Source organism: Lissotriton vulgaris, chromosome 10 (genome assembly GCF_964263255.1).
Source record: "Lissotriton vulgaris chromosome 10, aLisVul1.2, whole genome shotgun sequence".
Taxonomy (NCBI): domain Eukaryota; kingdom Metazoa; phylum Chordata; class Amphibia; order Caudata; family Salamandridae; genus Lissotriton; species Lissotriton vulgaris.
Window position 1 is genome coordinate 1010401388 of NC_141698.1, and position 20180 is coordinate 1010421567.

Below are 20180 nucleotides of genomic sequence, written 5' to 3' on the forward strand. Positions count from 1 at the left end.
GCTATTGCCAGAGTTGCAGAGTGGGACCCATGATTAGAGTAGGCGCCGTGGCGAGAATTATCTGGTCCGCGGACATTGAGCCCAAGACCCTGCCGCGACGGGAATTGAACCCTGGTCCTGGGTCAGATCTCTGCATCAGGGTCTTCCGCTCTAACCAGTGAGCCACACTTCTCCATGTTAGGGTGTACAGGCCCTAACATATGGATCACTGTATTGCCTATTTTATGTTATTGTATCTTCCTTAATGTCATCCTTTTTCATTTTGTCATCCTGTATCCACCTGCAATTTGCATATGCTGTCTTGTTTGTATCGGTTCTTGAAAATAAAACAAATAAAAATATTTTTAAAAAGTTTTGTGAAAATTAGTGAAGTGGCGTCAAATGTATTAGCAAAACAAAAACTCTTTTCCTATAGATTCTTTGGTCCTAACTATCCTTACTGGCTATTAGCAGTAGGATATATATATAAATATACACACACATGCAGGCACACACGGACACAACCCCAAACCCCCACCCCCACCGTGACGGTCGCCATTGTGTAGTTATCGTTAAGTCAGAATACATAGTATGAACGTTTTTTGTTTTTGCTAAAACCTTTGGCTGTTTGACAGATCATTGCAAACTGTTCAAAAAATAGTTCTTCCATAGTCACTCACAGACCCCTCCATCAGTCTCATGGGGTCAGGTTACCTCTAACCTGACCCCTTCTATATTATCATTTTTTTTTACTGTTGGCAACAGTATAGTTCAGTATGTATTTCACATACTATGTACCATATACATTTATTTCCCTTACTTTTTCAATCTAATTACCCACAAATAAACATGTTGTATAAAAAAATACCTAACTAATAACACATTTATTATTGTCTTATATAACATTCTTGTTATTCTGGTGTCATTCACAAAAAGAACAGAAGCTTCAGCCTCTGGGATTATGATATCACTATATCTCCTGAATGGTAATATTGGGCCGAGTTGCACGCTTAGCTGCGAGGTGCACAGTGTAGTATTCTATCTATTACCATTGTCAAATTTAGACAAGGGCCATGCTTCACAAGAGGGTGAAGCCTTAAGAGGGGCAAGATGCCTTTCCCCTCTCACAACAAAAGCAGTAAATAGCATATTAGTGTCAACATCTGAATGTATGTATCATGCTTTTTCATTTTGTGACATGTTTTGGTTTACAAACATTGTTTGAGGCATATGAGCTGCAGATCGTACACTTAGCAATAGATCGCCACCTGGTGTTGGGCTCGGATAATTGCAGGTTGTTGTCTTCTTGGAAGAAGTCTTTGTAGTCACGAGATAGGTGACTCCTCCCTTGGACAATACTGCGCATGGTCATCGACTCCATCCTCAGATTGTTTTTTTCCGCCACTGGGTTCGGATGGATGTTTTCTGCTCCGGCTGGAAAAGACTTTTTCAGCAACTTTGAAGCGTGAAACTTTATATAAACATTTTCGACATCGAAAAGGCTTTTTTGACTTCACCAGCTACATTCTGGTGCGTTGATGCGGGCCGTTGGGCCTATCGTCGCCGTACGGCCTACGCCTCATGGACAGAACTCCATTCAAGAGATGCCCGGCTAAATTCCCTCATAGCAACCTAATGAGGTTTGCAACCTCTGTCTATCGCCAGAACACAACGAGTCGACCTGCACAGCCTGTGCCTCCTTCCAATCGAAGAAGACCATTCGGGATCGGAGGGCCCATCGACTCGAAATGAGGAGATCAGCGCCACCACCGGAGGACATCTTTAAAGAGGAGATCGCCGGAGAGGACGTCTCCGGGGACGAAGATCCACTCGAAGATATCTCTGAGAACGAGGCTCCACTAGTCGCCGAGGAAGACTCGCCTGATCTCCAGATCATATCGGGTGCAGAGGACTCGGACGACTCGATTCCGTCTCCACAGCCCCTGAGTATTCCTGCCCCTGCACAACATACACTACCCAAGCCAAAGGCAGCGGTCGGCACTCCGCCCATGGGGCCCAGTTGAGGTCGAAATCTACCCTCTGACGCCCCGCCTTCCGGTGCCTCGTCACCGAAAAAACATGTGCCAATTCCACCTCCTCCATTGGCACCGAAACATCCTTCGACGCCGAAGGACTCTAAGGCGCCGAAGCCAAAAACTGTACCGGATCCGAAAGCTTCGACTCCGAAACCTTCCGGTTCCAAAAATAAAGATGGAAAGCCAGAGTCCGGCGCCGCAGGCCGAACAAAACCTGTCTCCACACTTTTGAGCAGTCACAAAGGTCTACACAAATACTACCCATGATCAAAGGAGTCATTAAACATGCTCCAGACATATTTAAAGACCCGGTACGATGTAGGGTGTTAAATCCCAGAATAGAAAAAAGTATAGACCAGCACCATCTGATTCCAGTCTATATTAAGGGACATCTGCCACTAGACTCTTTGGTAGTGTCTAATGCACGTAAAAGAGCCAATTCCCAGACCTCTGGTGACACGCCCCCGCCTGACACAGAATCCAAAGTTGTTGATACGTCCGGGAAACGGACTGCTGCGCAGGCAACAAACATATGGCACATAGCAAACACACAAGCCTTACTCTCACGCTATGACAGGGCTCACTACGACCAGCTAGAAAAACTCATGGAGCACCTCCCAGATCAATACAAAGAGCAGGCAGCAGAGCTCTAAAAAGAACGCAAATTAATATCCAATTCCTCAATTAAATGTGCACTAGATGTAGCTGACACAGCATCCAGAGCAGTCAACACTAGTGTCATACTCAGACGTCATGCGTGGTTACGCATTTCAGTTTTTAAACCAGAGGTTCAGACTACCATCTTGAACCAGCCCTTCAATCAGAACCAGTTGTTCGGGTCGGAAGTAGACAGCACACTAGAAAAGATGAAGAAAGACATGGACACAGCTAAGTCTATGGGTGCATTATAATCCACACAGACTAGACGCTCTTTTCACCGCTCCTTTTATAGAGGAGGCTCCAAACAGACCGGTGCAGACACATCATCTTTTAAGACACACACACAGACCTCCTCTAACAAAGGCTACTTTAGAGGAGGATACAGAGGCAACAATAATAAGGGAAGAGGTAGAGGTAATAACAACAACCGCTCCTCTTCCACTCCCAAACAGTGACTTCCCTCTGCTTCCCCTACAGCATTCCACTCCTGTGGGGGGCAGATTATCACAGTTCCTACCTGTCTGGAATTCCATCACAACACACAAGTGGGTAAGACAGATTATCCAACATGGCTACTGCCTAGAACTCACAGCAACCCCCCCAAACATACCACCCAGGCAGCGTCCAATGTCCACAGAACATATAACTCTGCTTCAACTAGAAGTTCTAGCACTTCTACAAAAGGATGCTATTCAAGTAGTTCCTTTAGTGGAACGGGGAACAGGGGTTTACTCCCTGTACTTCCTAATTCCCAAGAAGGACGGGACACTAAGACCAATTGTCGACCTCCGGCCCCTCAACCATTACATACAATCAGATCATTTTCACATGATCACTCTACAACAAGTACTCCCACTACTACAACAGGGAGACTTTATATCAACACTAGATTTAAGGGACGCCTATTTTCTTCCTATACATCCTGCGCACAGGAAGTATCTAAGGTTTGTCATACAAGGACAGCACTATTAGTTCAAAATCCTTCCATTCGGGGTCACAACAGCACCACAAGTGTTTACAAAGTGCTTAGCAGTAGTAGCAGCACATCTCAGAAGACAACAGATACATGTCTTCCCTTACCTCGACGATTGGCTCATAAAAGCAAAATCTTTCGACCAGTGTGTACAACACACAACACAAACAATTCAGACATTGCACAACTTAGGGTTTACAATAAACTACACCAAGTTGCACCTAGAGCCTTCGCACGTTCATCAATATCTAGGAGCTACCATAGACACATCTACAGCTCTAGCGTATCCCAGTCAAGCCAGAATACAGAGCATTCAGACATTAGTCTCCCTTTTTCAACACCAGCAGTCTCTCCAAGCCAAAGTGTTCATGAGACTAATAGGCATGATGGCGTCTTGCATCTTCATAGTTCCTCACGCGAGACTGCAAATGTGCCCATTACAAGAATGTCTAGCACAACAGTGGAATCAGGCTCAAGGTCAGCTCACAGACCTGGTGTTGGTAGACAGCTGTACATATCGCTCTCTACAATGGTGGGACACCAAAAACTTGACAAAGGTACGGCCGTTCCAAGACCCTGTTCCACAGATAGTGCTCACAACAGATGCATCCCTCACATGATGGGGAGCCCATCTCTTGCATTATACTACACAGGGCCAATGGAACAACCAACAGAGGCAGTTCCATATCAACCATCTAGAGCTGCTAGCAATTTTTCTAGCACTCAAAATGTTTCAGGTACAAGTACGAAACAAAGCTGTCCTAATCCGGACGGACAATATGACAGCCATGTATTATATACAAAAACAGGGGGGGACACACTCTCTGCAACTGTCCCAGCTTGCACAGAATATTTGGAGATGGGCCATTCCTCAAAACATACACCTGACAGTAGAACACCTTCCAGGAATTCACAATCAGATAGCATATCTGTTGAGTCGTCAGTCACAACACTTTCACGAATGGGAGATACACACACAAGTACTTCCACCATTCTTCCAAAGGCGGGGGCATCCACAGATAGATCTGTTTGCCACCCACGAAAATGCAAAATGCCCAACCTTTGCCGCCAGGTTTGCACACCCATGGTCGGAGGGGAATGCGATATGGATGAACTGGTCAGGCAGATTTGCGTACGCTTTTCCGCCTCTCCCACTCATTCCACTAGTAGTACGCAAGCTCAGACAACAGTCTCTCAAACTAATACTAGTGGCTCCCACATGGGCACGTCAGCCATGGTTCACCACACTACTAGATCTCTCACTGGTTCCACATCAGAAATTCCGGCTCAGGCCATCCCTGTTAACACAGAACCATGGAGAAATAAGACCCCCAGACCCAAGCCAACTGAATTTGGCGATCTGGCTCCTGATGTCTTGGAGTTCGGTTACTTAAACTTACCACCAAACTGTATGAACATAATTTAAAGAAGCTAGAAGACCCACTACCAGAGCATGGTATGCCGCAAAGTGGAAAAGATTTGCAATATATTGTAACAATAATCACATTGATCCACTGGATGTTTCCATCCAAAATATTATTTGCTACCTTCTACACCTACAAAGGTCTAATTTGGCTTACTCTTCCATATGCCTGCATCTGGCAGCAATTGCAGCCTATTTACAGAATAGGCAACATCTATCTCTATTTAGAGTACCTGCAATCAAAGCATTTATGGAAGGATTAAAGCAAATAATCCCACCTAGGTTACCACCTGCTCCCGTATGGAACCTAAACGTGGTTCTTACAAGACTTATCGGACCCCCTTTCGAGCCTTTACACAAGTGAGTTGCAATTCCTAACATGGAAACTGCTTTCCTTGTTGCCATCACCTCTCTCAGAAGAGTTAGTGAGATACAAGCATTCACAATACAAGAGCCATTTTTTCAGATACATCCTACGAAAGTGGTTCTTAGGCCTAATCCTAAATTCCTGCCAAAAGTCATTACCCCTTTTCACCTTAACCAATCAGTAGAGTTACCAGTGTTTTTTTCAAAAACCGGACTCTGCTGCAGAAAGGGCTTTACACATCTTAGATGTTAGAAGAGCTCTGTTATACTACACAGACAGGACTAAATCCTTCAGAAAGACAAAACTATTTGTATCTTTCTCTCCCCCACACAAGGGCAATCCCATCTCTAAAGGAGGAATTGCCAGATGGATTGTAAAGTGTATACAAATAAGCTATCAAAAAGCTAAACGTACACTAACGGTTCCTCCTAAAGCTCACTCCACTCGCAAACTAGGAGCCTCTATGGCTTTCTTAGGAAATATACCACTAGAGGACATATGCAAGGCAGGAACATGGTCTACAATACACACCTTCACTAAACACTATTGTGCTGATATGCAAGCCAAGCAGCAAGCTGCAGTAGGCCAAGCTGTCCTTAAAACACTATTTCAGTATGCTGCAACAGATACAAGCGACCACCGCTAGGGAAGACACTGCTGCCTAATCAATGCTAAGTGTACGATCTGCAGCTCATATGCCTCGAACGGAAAATGCTACTTACCAGTATGCATCTGTTCTTGGCATGTAGAGCTGCAGAGTCGTATACGCCCTCCCGCCTCCCCGGGACTTGTATCCGTTCCAGTACTCATCTTACTTGGATGCACACGCATGGACATCTTTTCTCTTTACTTCTACCAGCTCCATCATTTTCCATCATGGCGAAAAACAATCCGAGGATGGAGTCGATGACCATGCGCAGTATTGTCCTAGGGAGGAGGAATTACCTATCTCGTGACTACAAAGACTTCTTTCAAGAAGACAACAACCTGCAATCATCCTAGCCCAACACCAGGTGGCGATCTATTGCTAAGTGTACGCATTTTCCTTACCTAAACCAAGGGTTACATTTGTACAATAAGTCCTAAATCACTTTGAAATGGTGATTTGTTGATTACTCTTTGTAAAGTCCTCATGTATGTGTGAGACGGTAAACAGCGTATTTTTCTTCTGTCAATTTCACTGCACTATGATGGTAATTTAGAATTTGATCTGTGTACTGGTAACTTCATAGTAGTTGGTTCATCCAAAGTTAAGCACCTGAAACTAAGTATGCAAAAACAGCCTTGAGGCGCTCAAAGCTGGACTCATAAACTCATATACTCAACTGTCTGTAATTTGGACAAGAACTTTGTATCAATTATTTATATCAACGGAGCTGCCGGTAAGTTTTAGAGGGAGGGAGGTGGACGGGACACACATGCACACATACACACAACACTCCAAACCATGCATTCACACACGTGCGCACACACACAAACACCTTAATTCACACACTCTTTACAAAACATTCATACAGGCACGCACCAAACAATTTAAAAGGAAAACAAAACACACTTACCTTCAGCCAAACTCTGCGCTGCCTCTGCGGTTCTAGGTTCTTGAAGACTTGGGACTGCTGCCTTCCCTCATTGGCTGACCTAAGGTCAGCCAATGAGGGAAGGCAGCAGTCTCAACGTCATCACAGAGTGGGATGAGGTCAGTGAGGCTACTGACCTCACCCTACTCTGTGATGAAGTGTCACTGATTGACACTTGACCCTGGGTGCCTCAGGGCTTAAAACTGCCCAGGTGTGAGGCAATCAGTGACGCTACTGCTTATCACTGAGGGGAGGGCTTCGGCAACCTTTGCTGAGCTGAGGTGGTCACGCCCACTAGAGCTGTGACTACCTCAGCCCAGCAAAGTTCAGTTCAGGCAGCCAGAAGCCAGCGCTAAACGTGCATGTATGGCTCCTGGCTGCTTGAACTGAAAGTGAACACAGTGTCTGTCAGGCTGACCTTTGTTCAGACTGACCAACACTACTCCTACGGGGCAAAACGTTGAGGGGCTTGGCCCCTCTGCCCAAATGGACCGGCTGCACCTGTATATCAGATATATCTGTCAAGGGTATTTGTACATTTTAATACTCTTATTTCATAATTCTGTGCACTTCTCAAACGTTTTGCCCAGCTATCTGTTTTCCATTTTCCACTGAAAGTATGTTTGTCATCTGTTGTAATATTTTGATTTAGATGCAAGAATTCTGGTCAGAAGGAACAATCACTCCAAAGACTCGCTGCTGGGCACAGGGTATGGATGGCTGGCGACCATTACAGGCTATTCCCCAGCTGAAATGGTGTTTGCTGGCCAGTGGACAGGCTGTGCTGAATGAGACTGACCTTGCCACTCTGATTCTGAATATGCTGATCACTATGTGTTCATACTTTCCAAGCAGGTACAAAAAAGTGTGTTTGCCTCTATTCTCAATACTTTTTGAAAAATGCAAATGTTGTTGATGGAAGTTCTGACTCACATTAATTGAATTTGTAAAGTTGAAATTCAAAAATGTATCTTTTGAACAGTTGCACTTCAGTGGATTATATGTAAATAAGTAGGGGGTTAATAGCTCGTATTCTTGTGTGTGTGTTTCTTTTAGTTAAGTTAGTGTCACTGTTGTATCCTACATATTTATTTTCTGAATAGAGATTGCATTATTATATGGGAACATTTCAGCTGCAATCATCAGGACATTCCAATCTACCACTGTACCACTCGCATTACAAATTGTCTTTTTTCAGAAGAGGGCTTTTCATTTACCTCACAACCTGCAGCAAGAACAGTGGCGGCAATGCAAGACTGGCAGTGTTGATTGGGAAGCTCCATTATGGAAGAAAACAGACAATAAAGACTTAGTACAATAACAGACCCAGGTGCCTTCAACTGTGAGACATAAGGCAGTTTGAATTGGTTAAGCACAGCGGTCTTCTGCCCAATGAAAGAGGTTTGGTTTGATCAGAATATTAAAGCACTCAAGGAAAGTCTCTGGTCATAAAATGGTCAATGATATGGTCTCATCACAAAACATGTAGAGAAGGGCCTGGGCCACCAAGATTCCGAACAAGGTGGCGAAGAAGACTTAGAGCTGGAATGGATAAGTGCAGCTAGAAATGTGGTGTTATTAGGGGTAGTTACTTAGGGTGTGGTGCTCACTTGATAAATATAGGAAGCTGGCTTAGTATATGGTGCACACTTAAGTGATGCATCTTGCGCTAATCCAGGCAACCCTTATGGTGATTTTTAATCCAGGCAACCCTTATGGTGATTTTAGTGGTCTTTGATAACCATAGAAAGCTCTTACATTTGTAGCTGTGTAAAGCAGCCTTCAGGCTAATCTTGAAGGAGTGTTAAACAGCTTGTTTTACCAGTTTAATCATGTAGTGTATGTTAATCGAAAAAGAACCACACAGTGCTTATATAAAAATACTTATTTTATTACACAACACTCACTAACGCATTGGTATATCTCCTACTTGGAGATATTAACACAATACACAAACACTTCAATTGCAATAAGGTAAGCAGCACAAAATACAGTGGCCTCCAGGGGTAGACAAAACCATATATTAAGAAAGTGGAATGCGTACTGCGAAGGAGGACTAGACTTGCACCAGAAAACTCAGGGTGGCTGTGTGCAGAGTGGGAACACGGCTATGTGCCCAGTGGAAGTCAAGGGAGAAGTTGCATTTTTGCAGAAGGATGCTTCCCAGAGGACCCCGAAGAATTCACTTGAAGGATGGAAGGTTGGAGAGCCACCCCACCCGTGGATACGCCAGAGACCATGGAATCCAGGTGCAAAGGCATGGAGAGATGTGAGGAACCTCTGTAGACGACAATGGAAGACTTGGAGAAAGGTGCCTCTGGAGAAGAATGAGGAAAAGTCCAGTGGAATCCAAGGGTGGATTCTGGAAAGTGAAGAACCTGCAAACGGATGAGACAGGGTCTATGCCACTGCCTGGAGGCACGGAAGAGTAATGCCCACCGATTTCAGAGGGTTCAGACAAGTTGCCGGTGACCTTGTTGCTGCAGCTGTGAGGAACATGCAATGCCGATGAAGGCTAGGAGCCGTGTGCGAGCCATCCCACATGGGGTGTCGGTGACTGGGTAGTCAGGTGGGAGCACAGACAAGCCTTGGTAGCCGCAACTGGTGTGGAGAACAAAAAAGGAGCAATGTAGGGACCAGCAAGGTCCAAGGGACTCAACAGCAGCAGGAGAGTCTGAGCAGGCCCCTAGCAAGCAGGGGAGCCCACTGAATCAGGAGAAGACCCTAAGCGGGCTGACAGGCTGAAGGCACAGGAGTTAGGAGAGAACCTGGAGCAGCTCACAAAGAAGGAAGGCTTATGGTGCAGAGGATGCAGTGAGGATGCTGTACTTGGGAGGAAGAGTTGCTGGAGACTGGAGCTTCTTGTAGCCCGAAGATCTTTGCAGTGCTGAGCCAACAAGCCTGGGCAATGGCAAGTCAACGCTGTTAGTAGGGGTTCGGCCCCAGCGGTTCCGACGAGGGATACTGGCCTCAAAATTGCAGAGAGCACAGCTCAGGCCTTGATGAAGTTGCAGAACCTGTGTTGCTGAGCCTTTGGAAGTCCGTGGGATGTCAGGAACAGCAAACCAGTCAGCTTCGTTGTGGTGCCAGCAAATGCAGCGGAATGACTCCTTCACTACAAGGGAGATTACTTCTGGTGTCCTTGATACCCACAGATTTGGTGAAGATCCTGGAAGAAGCACAGACACAGAAGACAGAACAGCGAGATCAGGAGCAGCAGGAGTCTTCCTTGGTGCAGTCTCCGTTCCAGGCGAAGTCCAAGTGTCCATACGGTCAAAAAGTGACATGGTTACAGGCTTGAGTCTTGTCCCATGACGAATCTAAGGAACCACCCACAGGTAAGCATTTACCCTAGGACTCAAGGGTCCCTCCCACAGGAGAGACTGGACATAGGGAAGATACACCATTGTCCTTTGTTAAGTTGCGCCAGAGCAGGAGCCAAGGGCTTTCTGAACTGGCTCAAACTGGAGTATGAAAGGAGGGCACCAAATGTGCCCTTCAAAGCAGTCTGGTGGCGCTGGTAAGCGCCCCCACTCCAGCCCAATACACTAAGTCCTGTCTGGGAGGTGGTCACACTTCCCTTTGACAGGAAACCTATTGTTCTACCTTCCCCTGCTCAAGCTCAGCTAAGCAGCAGGAGGGACAAATCATGTCTGTGGTCGGCAGCAGCACTAGCTTGCTGTCAGAACCTGAAAGGCTGTTACCGTGAGTACAGGAGGGTACCTCAATGGAGCCCCCAGTACATGGAATCATACTTCCAACAATGGATTCAGCATTGGAGTATGATTCCAACATGTTTAATGCCAAACATGACCTGTTCCGGTGCAGCCAGTATATAGTTAGACAGCTCTTATTGACTGATGCCCACTATATGTTTTATAATGGCTGACTGCACGTACAGAGCTTGGAGAATCGACTCCGGGGTTTGTAGGGGTGTTCTGCTCATGCAGAGGCACCCTCACACTTATAGCCAAGCCACCTGCCCTCAGGACTGAAAGGCCTGCCATAGGGGTATCTTATAGATTTTAAGTGCAGTGACCTCGGATATAAGGAAACTTATGTCTGTTGTGAGGTGCACACACCAACACACAGGCTGCAATGGCAGGCCTGTAGTCACAGTTTGAGTGGCTTTTCATGGGTGGCACAATACATGGTGTACCTATGCCCTGGGTACCTTAGTACCATATACTAGGGACTTACAAGGGTACACCAGTAGCCAATTGTGGATGTACACAAGTACTTACCATGGTCAGTTTATGGAGAAAGAACAGTGACTGGGGTCCTGATTAGAAGGATCCTAGTCCGACTAGGTCTAAAGCAGACTGACACCAAGCAAAAGTGGGGTTACCATGGAAGCAGATACTACTTTCCTACAATGGGGTTTGAAGCAACAAATCCTGTGGGGGGTATGACTAAAACAGTATGTAGGAAAATTGCTTCTGTTGTCACAAGACATGTGAAACAAGCATTGGCATAGCCAATAGGTCTTGCCTTTGGGACCTTATAAGTGTAATTACATGTGGAAATATTTGTAAATGAAATGAATAAAAACCATGCACGGTAGCTTGAAAACTAACATTTTACCAGAACTGTCTAGCTTATATAACAAACAACTACAGTATACACTGTGGTAAACCTATGCCAACAAGCAATACCTCCTCTCACTACGCACTGCAAGATTAGAACTGTGAGCGATAAAGGGGTGTTCTCACCTACCACTGCCCTGCCCTCTGCGCCACGTTACCTCAAAGCAGCACCACTGTAAGGAACACCATTGGACTAGGTGAAAAACCTGGTAAGAGTCACACATTGGGTATGGAACTTGTTGCCAGCTCAGTGGGTTAAGTTCCTCTTTCGAAGATCTGTGTATAATCCGTAGGTCACAGGTTCCAGTCTCAGCAACATACTGGAGTGGATTAACATGCGAGACATACAAACAAACCGCATGTCACACAATCCTGTTCTTTTGAGGTAGCTCAGCGTCTTAATTAATTTGCTGCAGCTCATAGGGTTCAAATTACGGGTGCCAGGTTCCGATGCTAATAAAATAGCCCACTGGGTTCAGGCATCTGTTATATAGGTCTTGAAACATTATTTTCGTAAAATGCAGAAAAAATGTGATAGTCACAGTTCTTATTCATAATAAAGTCGTCTGTCTTTCTAAAAACTCAGTAACACTACCTTTTAGTGAAAACTCTGAAAACAGTTCTCCCGAAGTCAGAATGTCTTTCTTTCTTTATGCAAAATATATTGCCGCCAATGCTGTTAAGTTCAAATTAGGGACACAGGGAGGTACAACAGTGCCTAGGAACTTAACTTTGAAATACTCTGCTTATCAGGTGTTTTGTCCAGCAACACTTAACCAAAATTGGCCGTTTTGTAGCAATATCACGTAAAGGATCATTAAAAGAATGCCAGACATATACACTTATCATAAAGTCATTAGGGTAGTGTGTGTGAAATCCCTGACACCAGCACTTACCACAGGTCAAACACCCTTACTGACTTCAGACAGATCTTTCAAGATCATGACTGCTTGTTTTAGCCACCTTGGATTGTTTACACATAAATAGGCGTGAAAGTTAAGACGTGCGTTGTTCTGTTGGTTGTTTAATTTTCACTCCTCAAGAACAACTAAAAATAAACCTGCTTTTTTACAAAAAAATCTGTGGGGTTCATTGTTTCTGTTTTAAGCGCTCAACGCATGGAACTCTGGGACCTATGGTTTCCCATTGTAGATGGTGTGATTGGCAAGGCCATCTTTGCGTACAGGGTTCAGACCGCTTGTTCACTGGGAGTATTTTCTCCTATTTGAATAAACAGCGAATGGAAAATAGCGCACAAGTTTGGTGAGAAGATAAAGGGAGGAGAAGGAGCTGCTGCTGCGCTCGGGACATCGTACTACCCGTGAGTTGATTTATATTTTTGCCGGTCGACCCTCTGTTTTCGCAGGTGATGCCAGCGAAGATAGGCTTGCCATGAAAGTTTATTTTTCCTTCCCGGATGGTGCTTGGGAACTTGCCCCTCCACTTACACACGTTTCCATATCCCCGTGTCCTTTCCTCTTCAAAGTTGGTCTGCATTATTTTTTCCTACCACAGACGTGGAATTTTTTTTTTCTTCCGACACAGTTAAACAAGCATCGGCTGTGAGCGGCCTCGAGGCGCGATATGTGGTGGGGGAGGGAGATAAGCGTGAGTTGTGTGTGCGCACGCGAAAAACACGCAGGCTGGCGAGTGGTGTGGGCGCACCATGACGAGAGAGAAAAGCCATATGGCGCCTCTGCTCGTCATTATACGCGTAACCGCACGCTCGAGGCCAGCCAAAAGTGCGTGGTAGGACTTTTAAAAGTCCACACACTAAATGTCTTGCAGAGCGAGGAGCGCATGCCCTGGCTCAGCGAGACCTAAAAAGGGAGAATTTTATCACAAATAATTTCTTTTAAAAGAATGCCTCAATTGAGTAGCCATCATAACAAATGAACAACATAAAGTCAGCATGTCTAATTTTTTTTAAACTGCCATGGAAGTCAATTGTAAATAGTATTTTTGAAAAACTTAGTTTGGGTTAAGGATACGATTAAGATTATGGTCAAGATAGAGGCTAGGGTTAGGATAGGCTCTTGTGGTGATTGTGGGCGGGGGTTTGGTTATTTATAGGGGGTGGGATAGCTACTGATAGATACTTCTAACCACCGATTCCTCACCTTGTTAATACCCCAGGCGCCATACTGGATCTGGAATTTTTCTCAACATTGTCCTGCTTGCCTGCAGGTGGCATTGTATGGTTCTGAATTTACTTAATCCTGCCCTAGAAGTGATGTTGAAACCACATTTATGCGTTACCCCTGCATGCTGACATAAGCTCCTTTCTTTCCACAAGCCTCTCAACACTCGCCAAGACTTCGGGGTTTAAACCATTTAGAAACTGTCACAAACAAATGTTTGCAGTCTGTGCCTGTTCACTCCTCTGTAGGGTCTACTTTGAGTTTAAGGCTGACACCCAACCCAACTTAAAACCCAGTGCAACGATCTACCTGCATCTATGCTGGTACAGATATCGCTTATGTTTCAGGTGGAACCTATTGTCTTATCTAACTCTGAGGGGAACCCGACTCAGCCTGGACTGATGCCCTCTACAGGCCTCATCACAATTTGTCCACCAATATTCTGACTCTGACAGAACGCCATTACCTAGAACTCCTCTGGTAGTACTTCAGATTTCTCAGACTCTGAAGTATTTAACATGGTCAGGATTATACTGAAGATGATGGGGATGATGCATTCCATTACTATGGTGATGAATTTTTGTATATGGATCTTCTTCAAGCCAATGGGCTGAACACCTCACTGGACATTGGGTTGAATTTCACCTCCGGTCTTTCTACAGAGGAATCAGCCTCCTATCCAGTGGCTCGCCGTCCAGCTGCAGCTCCTGTACGTTGAGATAAAAAAAAAATGTCCTGATGAAAGTCCTTCAATTTGAGCCGGTCTACACTGAACCGGTACTTCCTTTCAGTGAAGCCCTGACAGAAACACTAATGGGCACTCAGGCCAAACATTGTTCTTTCTTGTCAATAAATAGAATATTATCCAGAAGACACAGACCTGCCTGCTGCTGGTAACTCAGTTTACCTCATGTAATACCCTATACCTGAATGTCTCGTGGCACAGGTGTCCATAAGTAGGCTAAACCCCAATTCTTTTCCAACCACGCTTCCTGCTAGGGATCAAAACATATGGAGACATTCAGGAAGAGTATGTTTTTCTCGACCATTCCCGCCCTTTGTTCCAGGAATGGCAGCTGCCTCCTGAGATAGTACTCACATGCGTTATATGATATGGTCAGCAAGATGTTGCAGACAATCTCTAGCGAATACCTCGCCAATCTTGCACAGATCATTCAATAAGGTCAGAATGCAGCAAATAACGTAACCTGCTTTTGGCTGTATATCACGGACTGCTTGGGCATTGCAGTCTGTACTAGTGTGGTGCTTTGGGGCCACGCTTGAATAAGATTTCACTGATGGACACGCAGTGGCATAGGTAGGCCTTTGGCAGCCCCTCCATTTGCCACTCCTCGACATCTGCAGCTAAGAACGGGATGATGCCGGCGATCCCTCCGATGGTCACAGGTATGAGGTTGGCTCTCCTCCACAGCAACCGCCCACCCAATCTTTTCTAAGTTGGATCAGTGAGCCTTCCGACAACATCCAGCCTGTGCCCCTCCGGTTACTGCTATGAAACCATTTTAGCTTGTCCTGAGCGACTCATGGCCACAACATTGGAGCTTAACATCAATCTGTTGTAATTGCAGGCCTTTCACTTGATGTTGAAGGCCTTCCTACCCTCCTACAAAAGAAGGTTAGTTCAGAGGGGCGTTGCTAGCCAGCCAACATGGTGAACTCAAATCCCTAATGCTCCGATCACCATTCCCCCGAAATCCGATAAAATTATCGGCATGATCTTGAATTGCCAGGGCATACAAGCTGAGTTGTGGACACTTGGTGGATCAATCAGCAATGGCAGTTAACCCCAGAAGGGGCGACAGGCATTTTTCCACAAAGGGGAAATTATGTTCTAGATCAATTCGTCACTGCATACTGCACGCTGGAGTTCCAAAGAATACTCTTTCTCTCAAATGCACTCCGCCAGGAATGGAGCTTAGGGCTCTTGCTTGCCTTTCTGCCTCTTCCTCTACATCCAAGGGATCTGAGGAAGATTAGGAATGACTGGCACCAAGACATCCTAATGGCTTAGTAGTAGGCCAGGAGAGTGTTACCCAGAACTTTCAGGCATGAGCATCTGTCCTCCCATCAGTATACTACTTCAGGAGGATCTTCTCTTACAGCAGCAGGGCAAGATCTTGTGCTGAGGCCTGTGTTACATACATCCCCCATGGGTGGGGATTGAGCAGCCACCATTGACTGCTTTTGATCTTCTTTCCTAGGTACTTATGTCATTCGAGTGGCCAGGCATCCATCTCATTAAACTGTTTATGCAGAACACTGAACTACGTATCTGAAAGAGACACGTTAGTGATAGATTCCTTACCTTAGAATATCCCCAGGCGTCAGACTGGATCCGGAAACTTTTGCGTAGCAATACCCCTGCGCGCTGGTAGGCGTCGTCTGCGGCTCCGCGTCCGTCGTCGGCGTCGTGAGCGCCGGGATGACGTCGTCGGAGTACTTAGACGGCGCCCATGCGCGCTGACGTCAGTTCTTCTTTTTTCCGCGCCAGCTAGCGCAGATCCGGAAGAAGCTCTACCCCCAGTCACTTTTTGACTGAAAAGTTTTTGATCCTTTTTGATCTCTTTTAGTCGACTGTCTCGACTATCGGTGCCAGGGATGCCCGGGTTCAAGCCTTGTTCGAAGTGCGGCCGACTCATGTCGGTCACGGACCCCCATCGCCGGTGCCTGAAGTGCTTAGGCCTCGACCACGACGATCGAACCTGCGTCGACTGCCGGGCCCTGACGTCGAAGGCTAGGCGGGAGCGGTCCCGCAAGCGTCTCGAGCTGAGGCACTCGGCCCCGCGCCGCTCCAGGTCCCGGTCCCGGTCCCACGGGAGGTCGAGGGACCGGTCGCGAGGTCGGAGTCATCGACGTTCCGGAAGTGGACACCGATCGTCTGGTTCCAAGTCCTCAGGTAAGAGGCACGAGAGGTCAGAACGACACCATCGGTCCTCCGACCCGCCCCGACGCTCGCTCGATGCGGCCGGGGACTCAGGCGACACCGCCCACTTGCTCCGCGGGAGTCGCAAGCGTCGCCGCCTGCCCCACACCTTCGGGTCCCTGGGCACGGCGCGTCGCAGGAGGAGGTCGAGAGGTACCTCATGGCCATGAGGGCCCTCCCTCCTCAGTCGGTTCCCGTGGCGCCTTCGGGCCGATCGGCTCCGTCTGGAGGTCCTTCCGGGTCGGGCGCTTCGGCCCCGACGACGTCGGGTGCTTCGGGCCCGGCGCCGCTGGCGACTTCGGTCCCGGCGCCGCTGGCGACTTCGGTCCCGGCGCCGCGCGACCTCGCTGGATCCGGCTCCGGATCCGGGACCTCGCCGGTCGACCTTACGACCTCGCCGGCGCCGTCCCTTCAGGTGTCGTCCCCGGCAGCCGATGTGGTTGCCGACCCCAATGTTTCCTACGGTCCTACTCAGGAGTCGGAGGGGCGCCGCTGGGCGCCGATTCCGTCGGCCTTTGGAGACTTCTATCTCCACGAGGAGGCCCTGGCTGTTAATCCTGGTCTCCAGGAGCCAGGTGACGAGGAGCAATGGGAGCGGTCCGAGGACCCTCTGGCACGTGATTGCCAGTCGCATCAGGACTGGACATATGAGCTTGGGGAGGCCAGTGGTATTGACACCTCGCCAGACACTGGATTTACGTCGCCCCCGACTGTGGCTTCGGAGGCGGGTTCTGCTTACAGCGTAGTGTTGACGAAGGCAGCTAAGGCCTTAAACCTTCAGCTCCCCGTCGCGGCCGTGAGGACTAATCTCCTCACTGAGGTCCTCAAACAGCAGTCCGGCTCCGCGGAGCCCCTCCTGCCGTTCAATGAGGCCTTGTGTGACGTTCTGCTGGGCACTTGGTCCAAGCCCGCCACAGGCCCCCCTGTGGACAGGAACGTGGCCAGACGCTACCGCCCGGCACCGGGCGACCCATGCTTTTTGTCCACCCATCCCACCCCCGAGAGCCTGGTCATCCAGGCCTCTAACTCCCAAACCGCATTCCCGTCGGCCCCGCCCGACAGGGAATCCAAGAGATACGAGCAGTTCGGGAAGGTCTTCTCGTCTGTGAGCCTAGGGCTACGGTCTGTGAACACCAACTGTCTCTTGGGCCGCTACACCCACACTCTGTGGGACACGGTTGCGGAGGTGCTGCCACAATGCCCTGAGGAGGTCAGGGCTAAACTCAGCCAAACCCTTGCGGACGGCCGAGATGCGGCACGCTTCTCTATCCGGTGTGGGCTGGATACCACGGACTCACTGGGCAGGGCGATGGCAACGACGGTGGCGGTTCGACGCCACGCCTGGTTGAGGTCCGCCAACTTCTCGGCCGATGTCCAGGCCACCCTCCTGGACATGCCGTTTGATGGCCGTCGCCTCTTCGGCGACAAGGCAGACCATGCGCTGGAACGTTTCAAGGACTCCAGGGCCACAGCCAAGTCCTTGGGCCTTACGGCCCCACGCCAGCAATCGGGTGCCTTTCGCTCCTTTCGTGGCCACGGAAGGGGCGCCCCGCCACGGACCGTCAGCCACGCGCCGCAGAATGTTCAGCAATGCGGTGGCGGCCGTGGGAACCGCCGTGGCGGTGGTCGGGGCCAGCGGCGAGGCCAGTCCACACCTCCCTCAGCAGCCCCCGCCTCAAAACCTTCCTAGTCCGAGTTTTCAGGCCCATGTGACGCCTGTGGGAGGCAGGGTTCGCCATCACCTCTCCCACTGGCATACAGTCACTTCGGACAGGTGGGTGCTGCAAATTGTCCGAAGGGGTTTCTCCCTCCCCTTCGAGTCTTCCCCTCCATCCATGCCACCTCAATACCACCGTGTGTCGGGGGATCACTTGCAACTTCTGCAAGAGGAGGTTTCGGCCCTCTTGGCCAAGAGGGCCATCGAGCGCGTTCCTGGGCCAGAAGTAGGATGTGGTTGTTACTCCCACTACTTTCTGGTACCCAAGAAGGGCAAAGGGGGCCTACGCCCTATCTTGGATCTGCGGAACGTCAACGGCTTCCTCCGGACGGAGAAGTTCAAGATGCTCACTTTGGCTCAGGTCCTGGCTGCCCTGGACCCGGGAGACTGGATGGTAGCGTTGGACTTGCAGGACGCCTATTTCCACATCCCCGTCCTGCCGGCCCACCGGCGTTACCTACGGTTCATGGTAGGCCAAGAGCACTTTCAGTTTACCGTGCTCCCCTTCGGCCTTGCCAGCGCCCCACGGGTGTTCACGAAGGTGATGGCGGTGGTCGCAGCCCATCTGCGCAGGCAGGGGATATCAGTCTTCCCCTACCTCGACAACTGGTTGTTGAAGGCGGGCTCGCCCCAGTCAGTCGTCAGCCACCTCCAGACTACGGCCGACCTCCTGCACTTGCTGGGGTTCTCCATCAATGTGCCGAAGTCACACCTGTGTCCCTCTCAAAAGCTCCTCTTCATCGGAGCGGTTCTCGACTCGGCGCAGTTTCGGGTTTACCCACCCGAACAGCGGGTTCGGGATATTCAGGCTCTGATTCCTGTCTTCAGGCCGTTATCCCGGGTCTCGGTCAGGTTGACGCTGCGGCTTCTGGGGCTGATGGCCTCCTGCATCCTTCTGGTGCGTCACGCCAGGTGGCGGATGTGTGCTCTGCAGTGGGACCTGAAGTTTCAGTGGGCCCAGCATCAGGGCAACCTGTCCGATCATGTCCTGATCTCAGAGGGCACTGCGAAGCAACTGCAGTGGTGGCTCACGGACCGCGACTGGGTCAGTGGCAGACCCCTCTCCCTACCCCAGCCGGAGCACGTAGTTGTGACGGACGCGTCCCTCCAGGGCTGGGGAGGCCACATGGGAGAGGCGGAGATCAGAGGCCTCTGGTCTCCGGCGGAGTCCCGGCTCCACATCAACCTTCTGGAGCTGCGGGCGATTCGTCTTGCACTGAAGGCATTCCTCCCCTCTGTCAAGGGGAGCGTAGTGCAAGTGTTCACCGACAACACCACCGCCATGTGGTACTGCAACAAACAGGACGGTGTGGGGTCGTGGACCCTCTGCCAGGAGGCTCTGCGCCTCTGGCAGTGGCTGGAACATCAGGGCGTGACCCTGGTGGTTCAACACCTGGCAGGCTCTCTGAATGCCAGGGCGGACGAACTCAGCCGCCGGTGCATGATGGATCACGAATGGCGTCTGAACTCGGACGTGGCGCAAGGTCTCTTTCGACAGTGGGGAGAGCCTTGGTTAGATCTATTCGCCACAGAAGAGAACGCGCAATGTCAGCAGTTCTGCGCGTTGGAGTTTCCAAGGCGGCACTCGCTCGGAGACGCTTTAAGTCGCGAGTGGAGCTGCGGTCTGTTGTACGCCTTTCCGCCTATACCACTTCTGCCCAGAGTGCTGAAGAAGATCAGGCGCGACCGGGCCCAGGTCGTCCTTGTGGCTCCGGACTGGGCACGAAGATACTGGTATCCCGAGCTACTCAGCATGTCAGTCGATCCCCCGATTCGT

The 20180-nt window shown here is 48.9% G+C and overlaps 1 protein-coding gene across 4 annotated transcripts in view; it reads left to right on the top strand.

Moving 5' to 3' along the window:
• DNAJC13 (DnaJ heat shock protein family (Hsp40) member C13) overlaps positions 1–20180 on the top strand; it is a 1694551-nt gene that overhangs the window by 819144 nt on the left and 855227 nt on the right. For all 4 annotated transcript variants that reach the window (XR_015300721.1, XM_086942056.1, XM_086942057.1 and 1 more), the window contains one exon: positions 7668–7870. Coding sequence is in view for 3 of the 4 variants with exons in the window: in XM_086942056.1 (XP_086798182.1) it covers positions 7668–7870 (203 nt within the window). In the remaining variant the exon portion in view is untranslated. The remainder of the gene's footprint in view (positions 1–7667; positions 7871–20180) is intronic.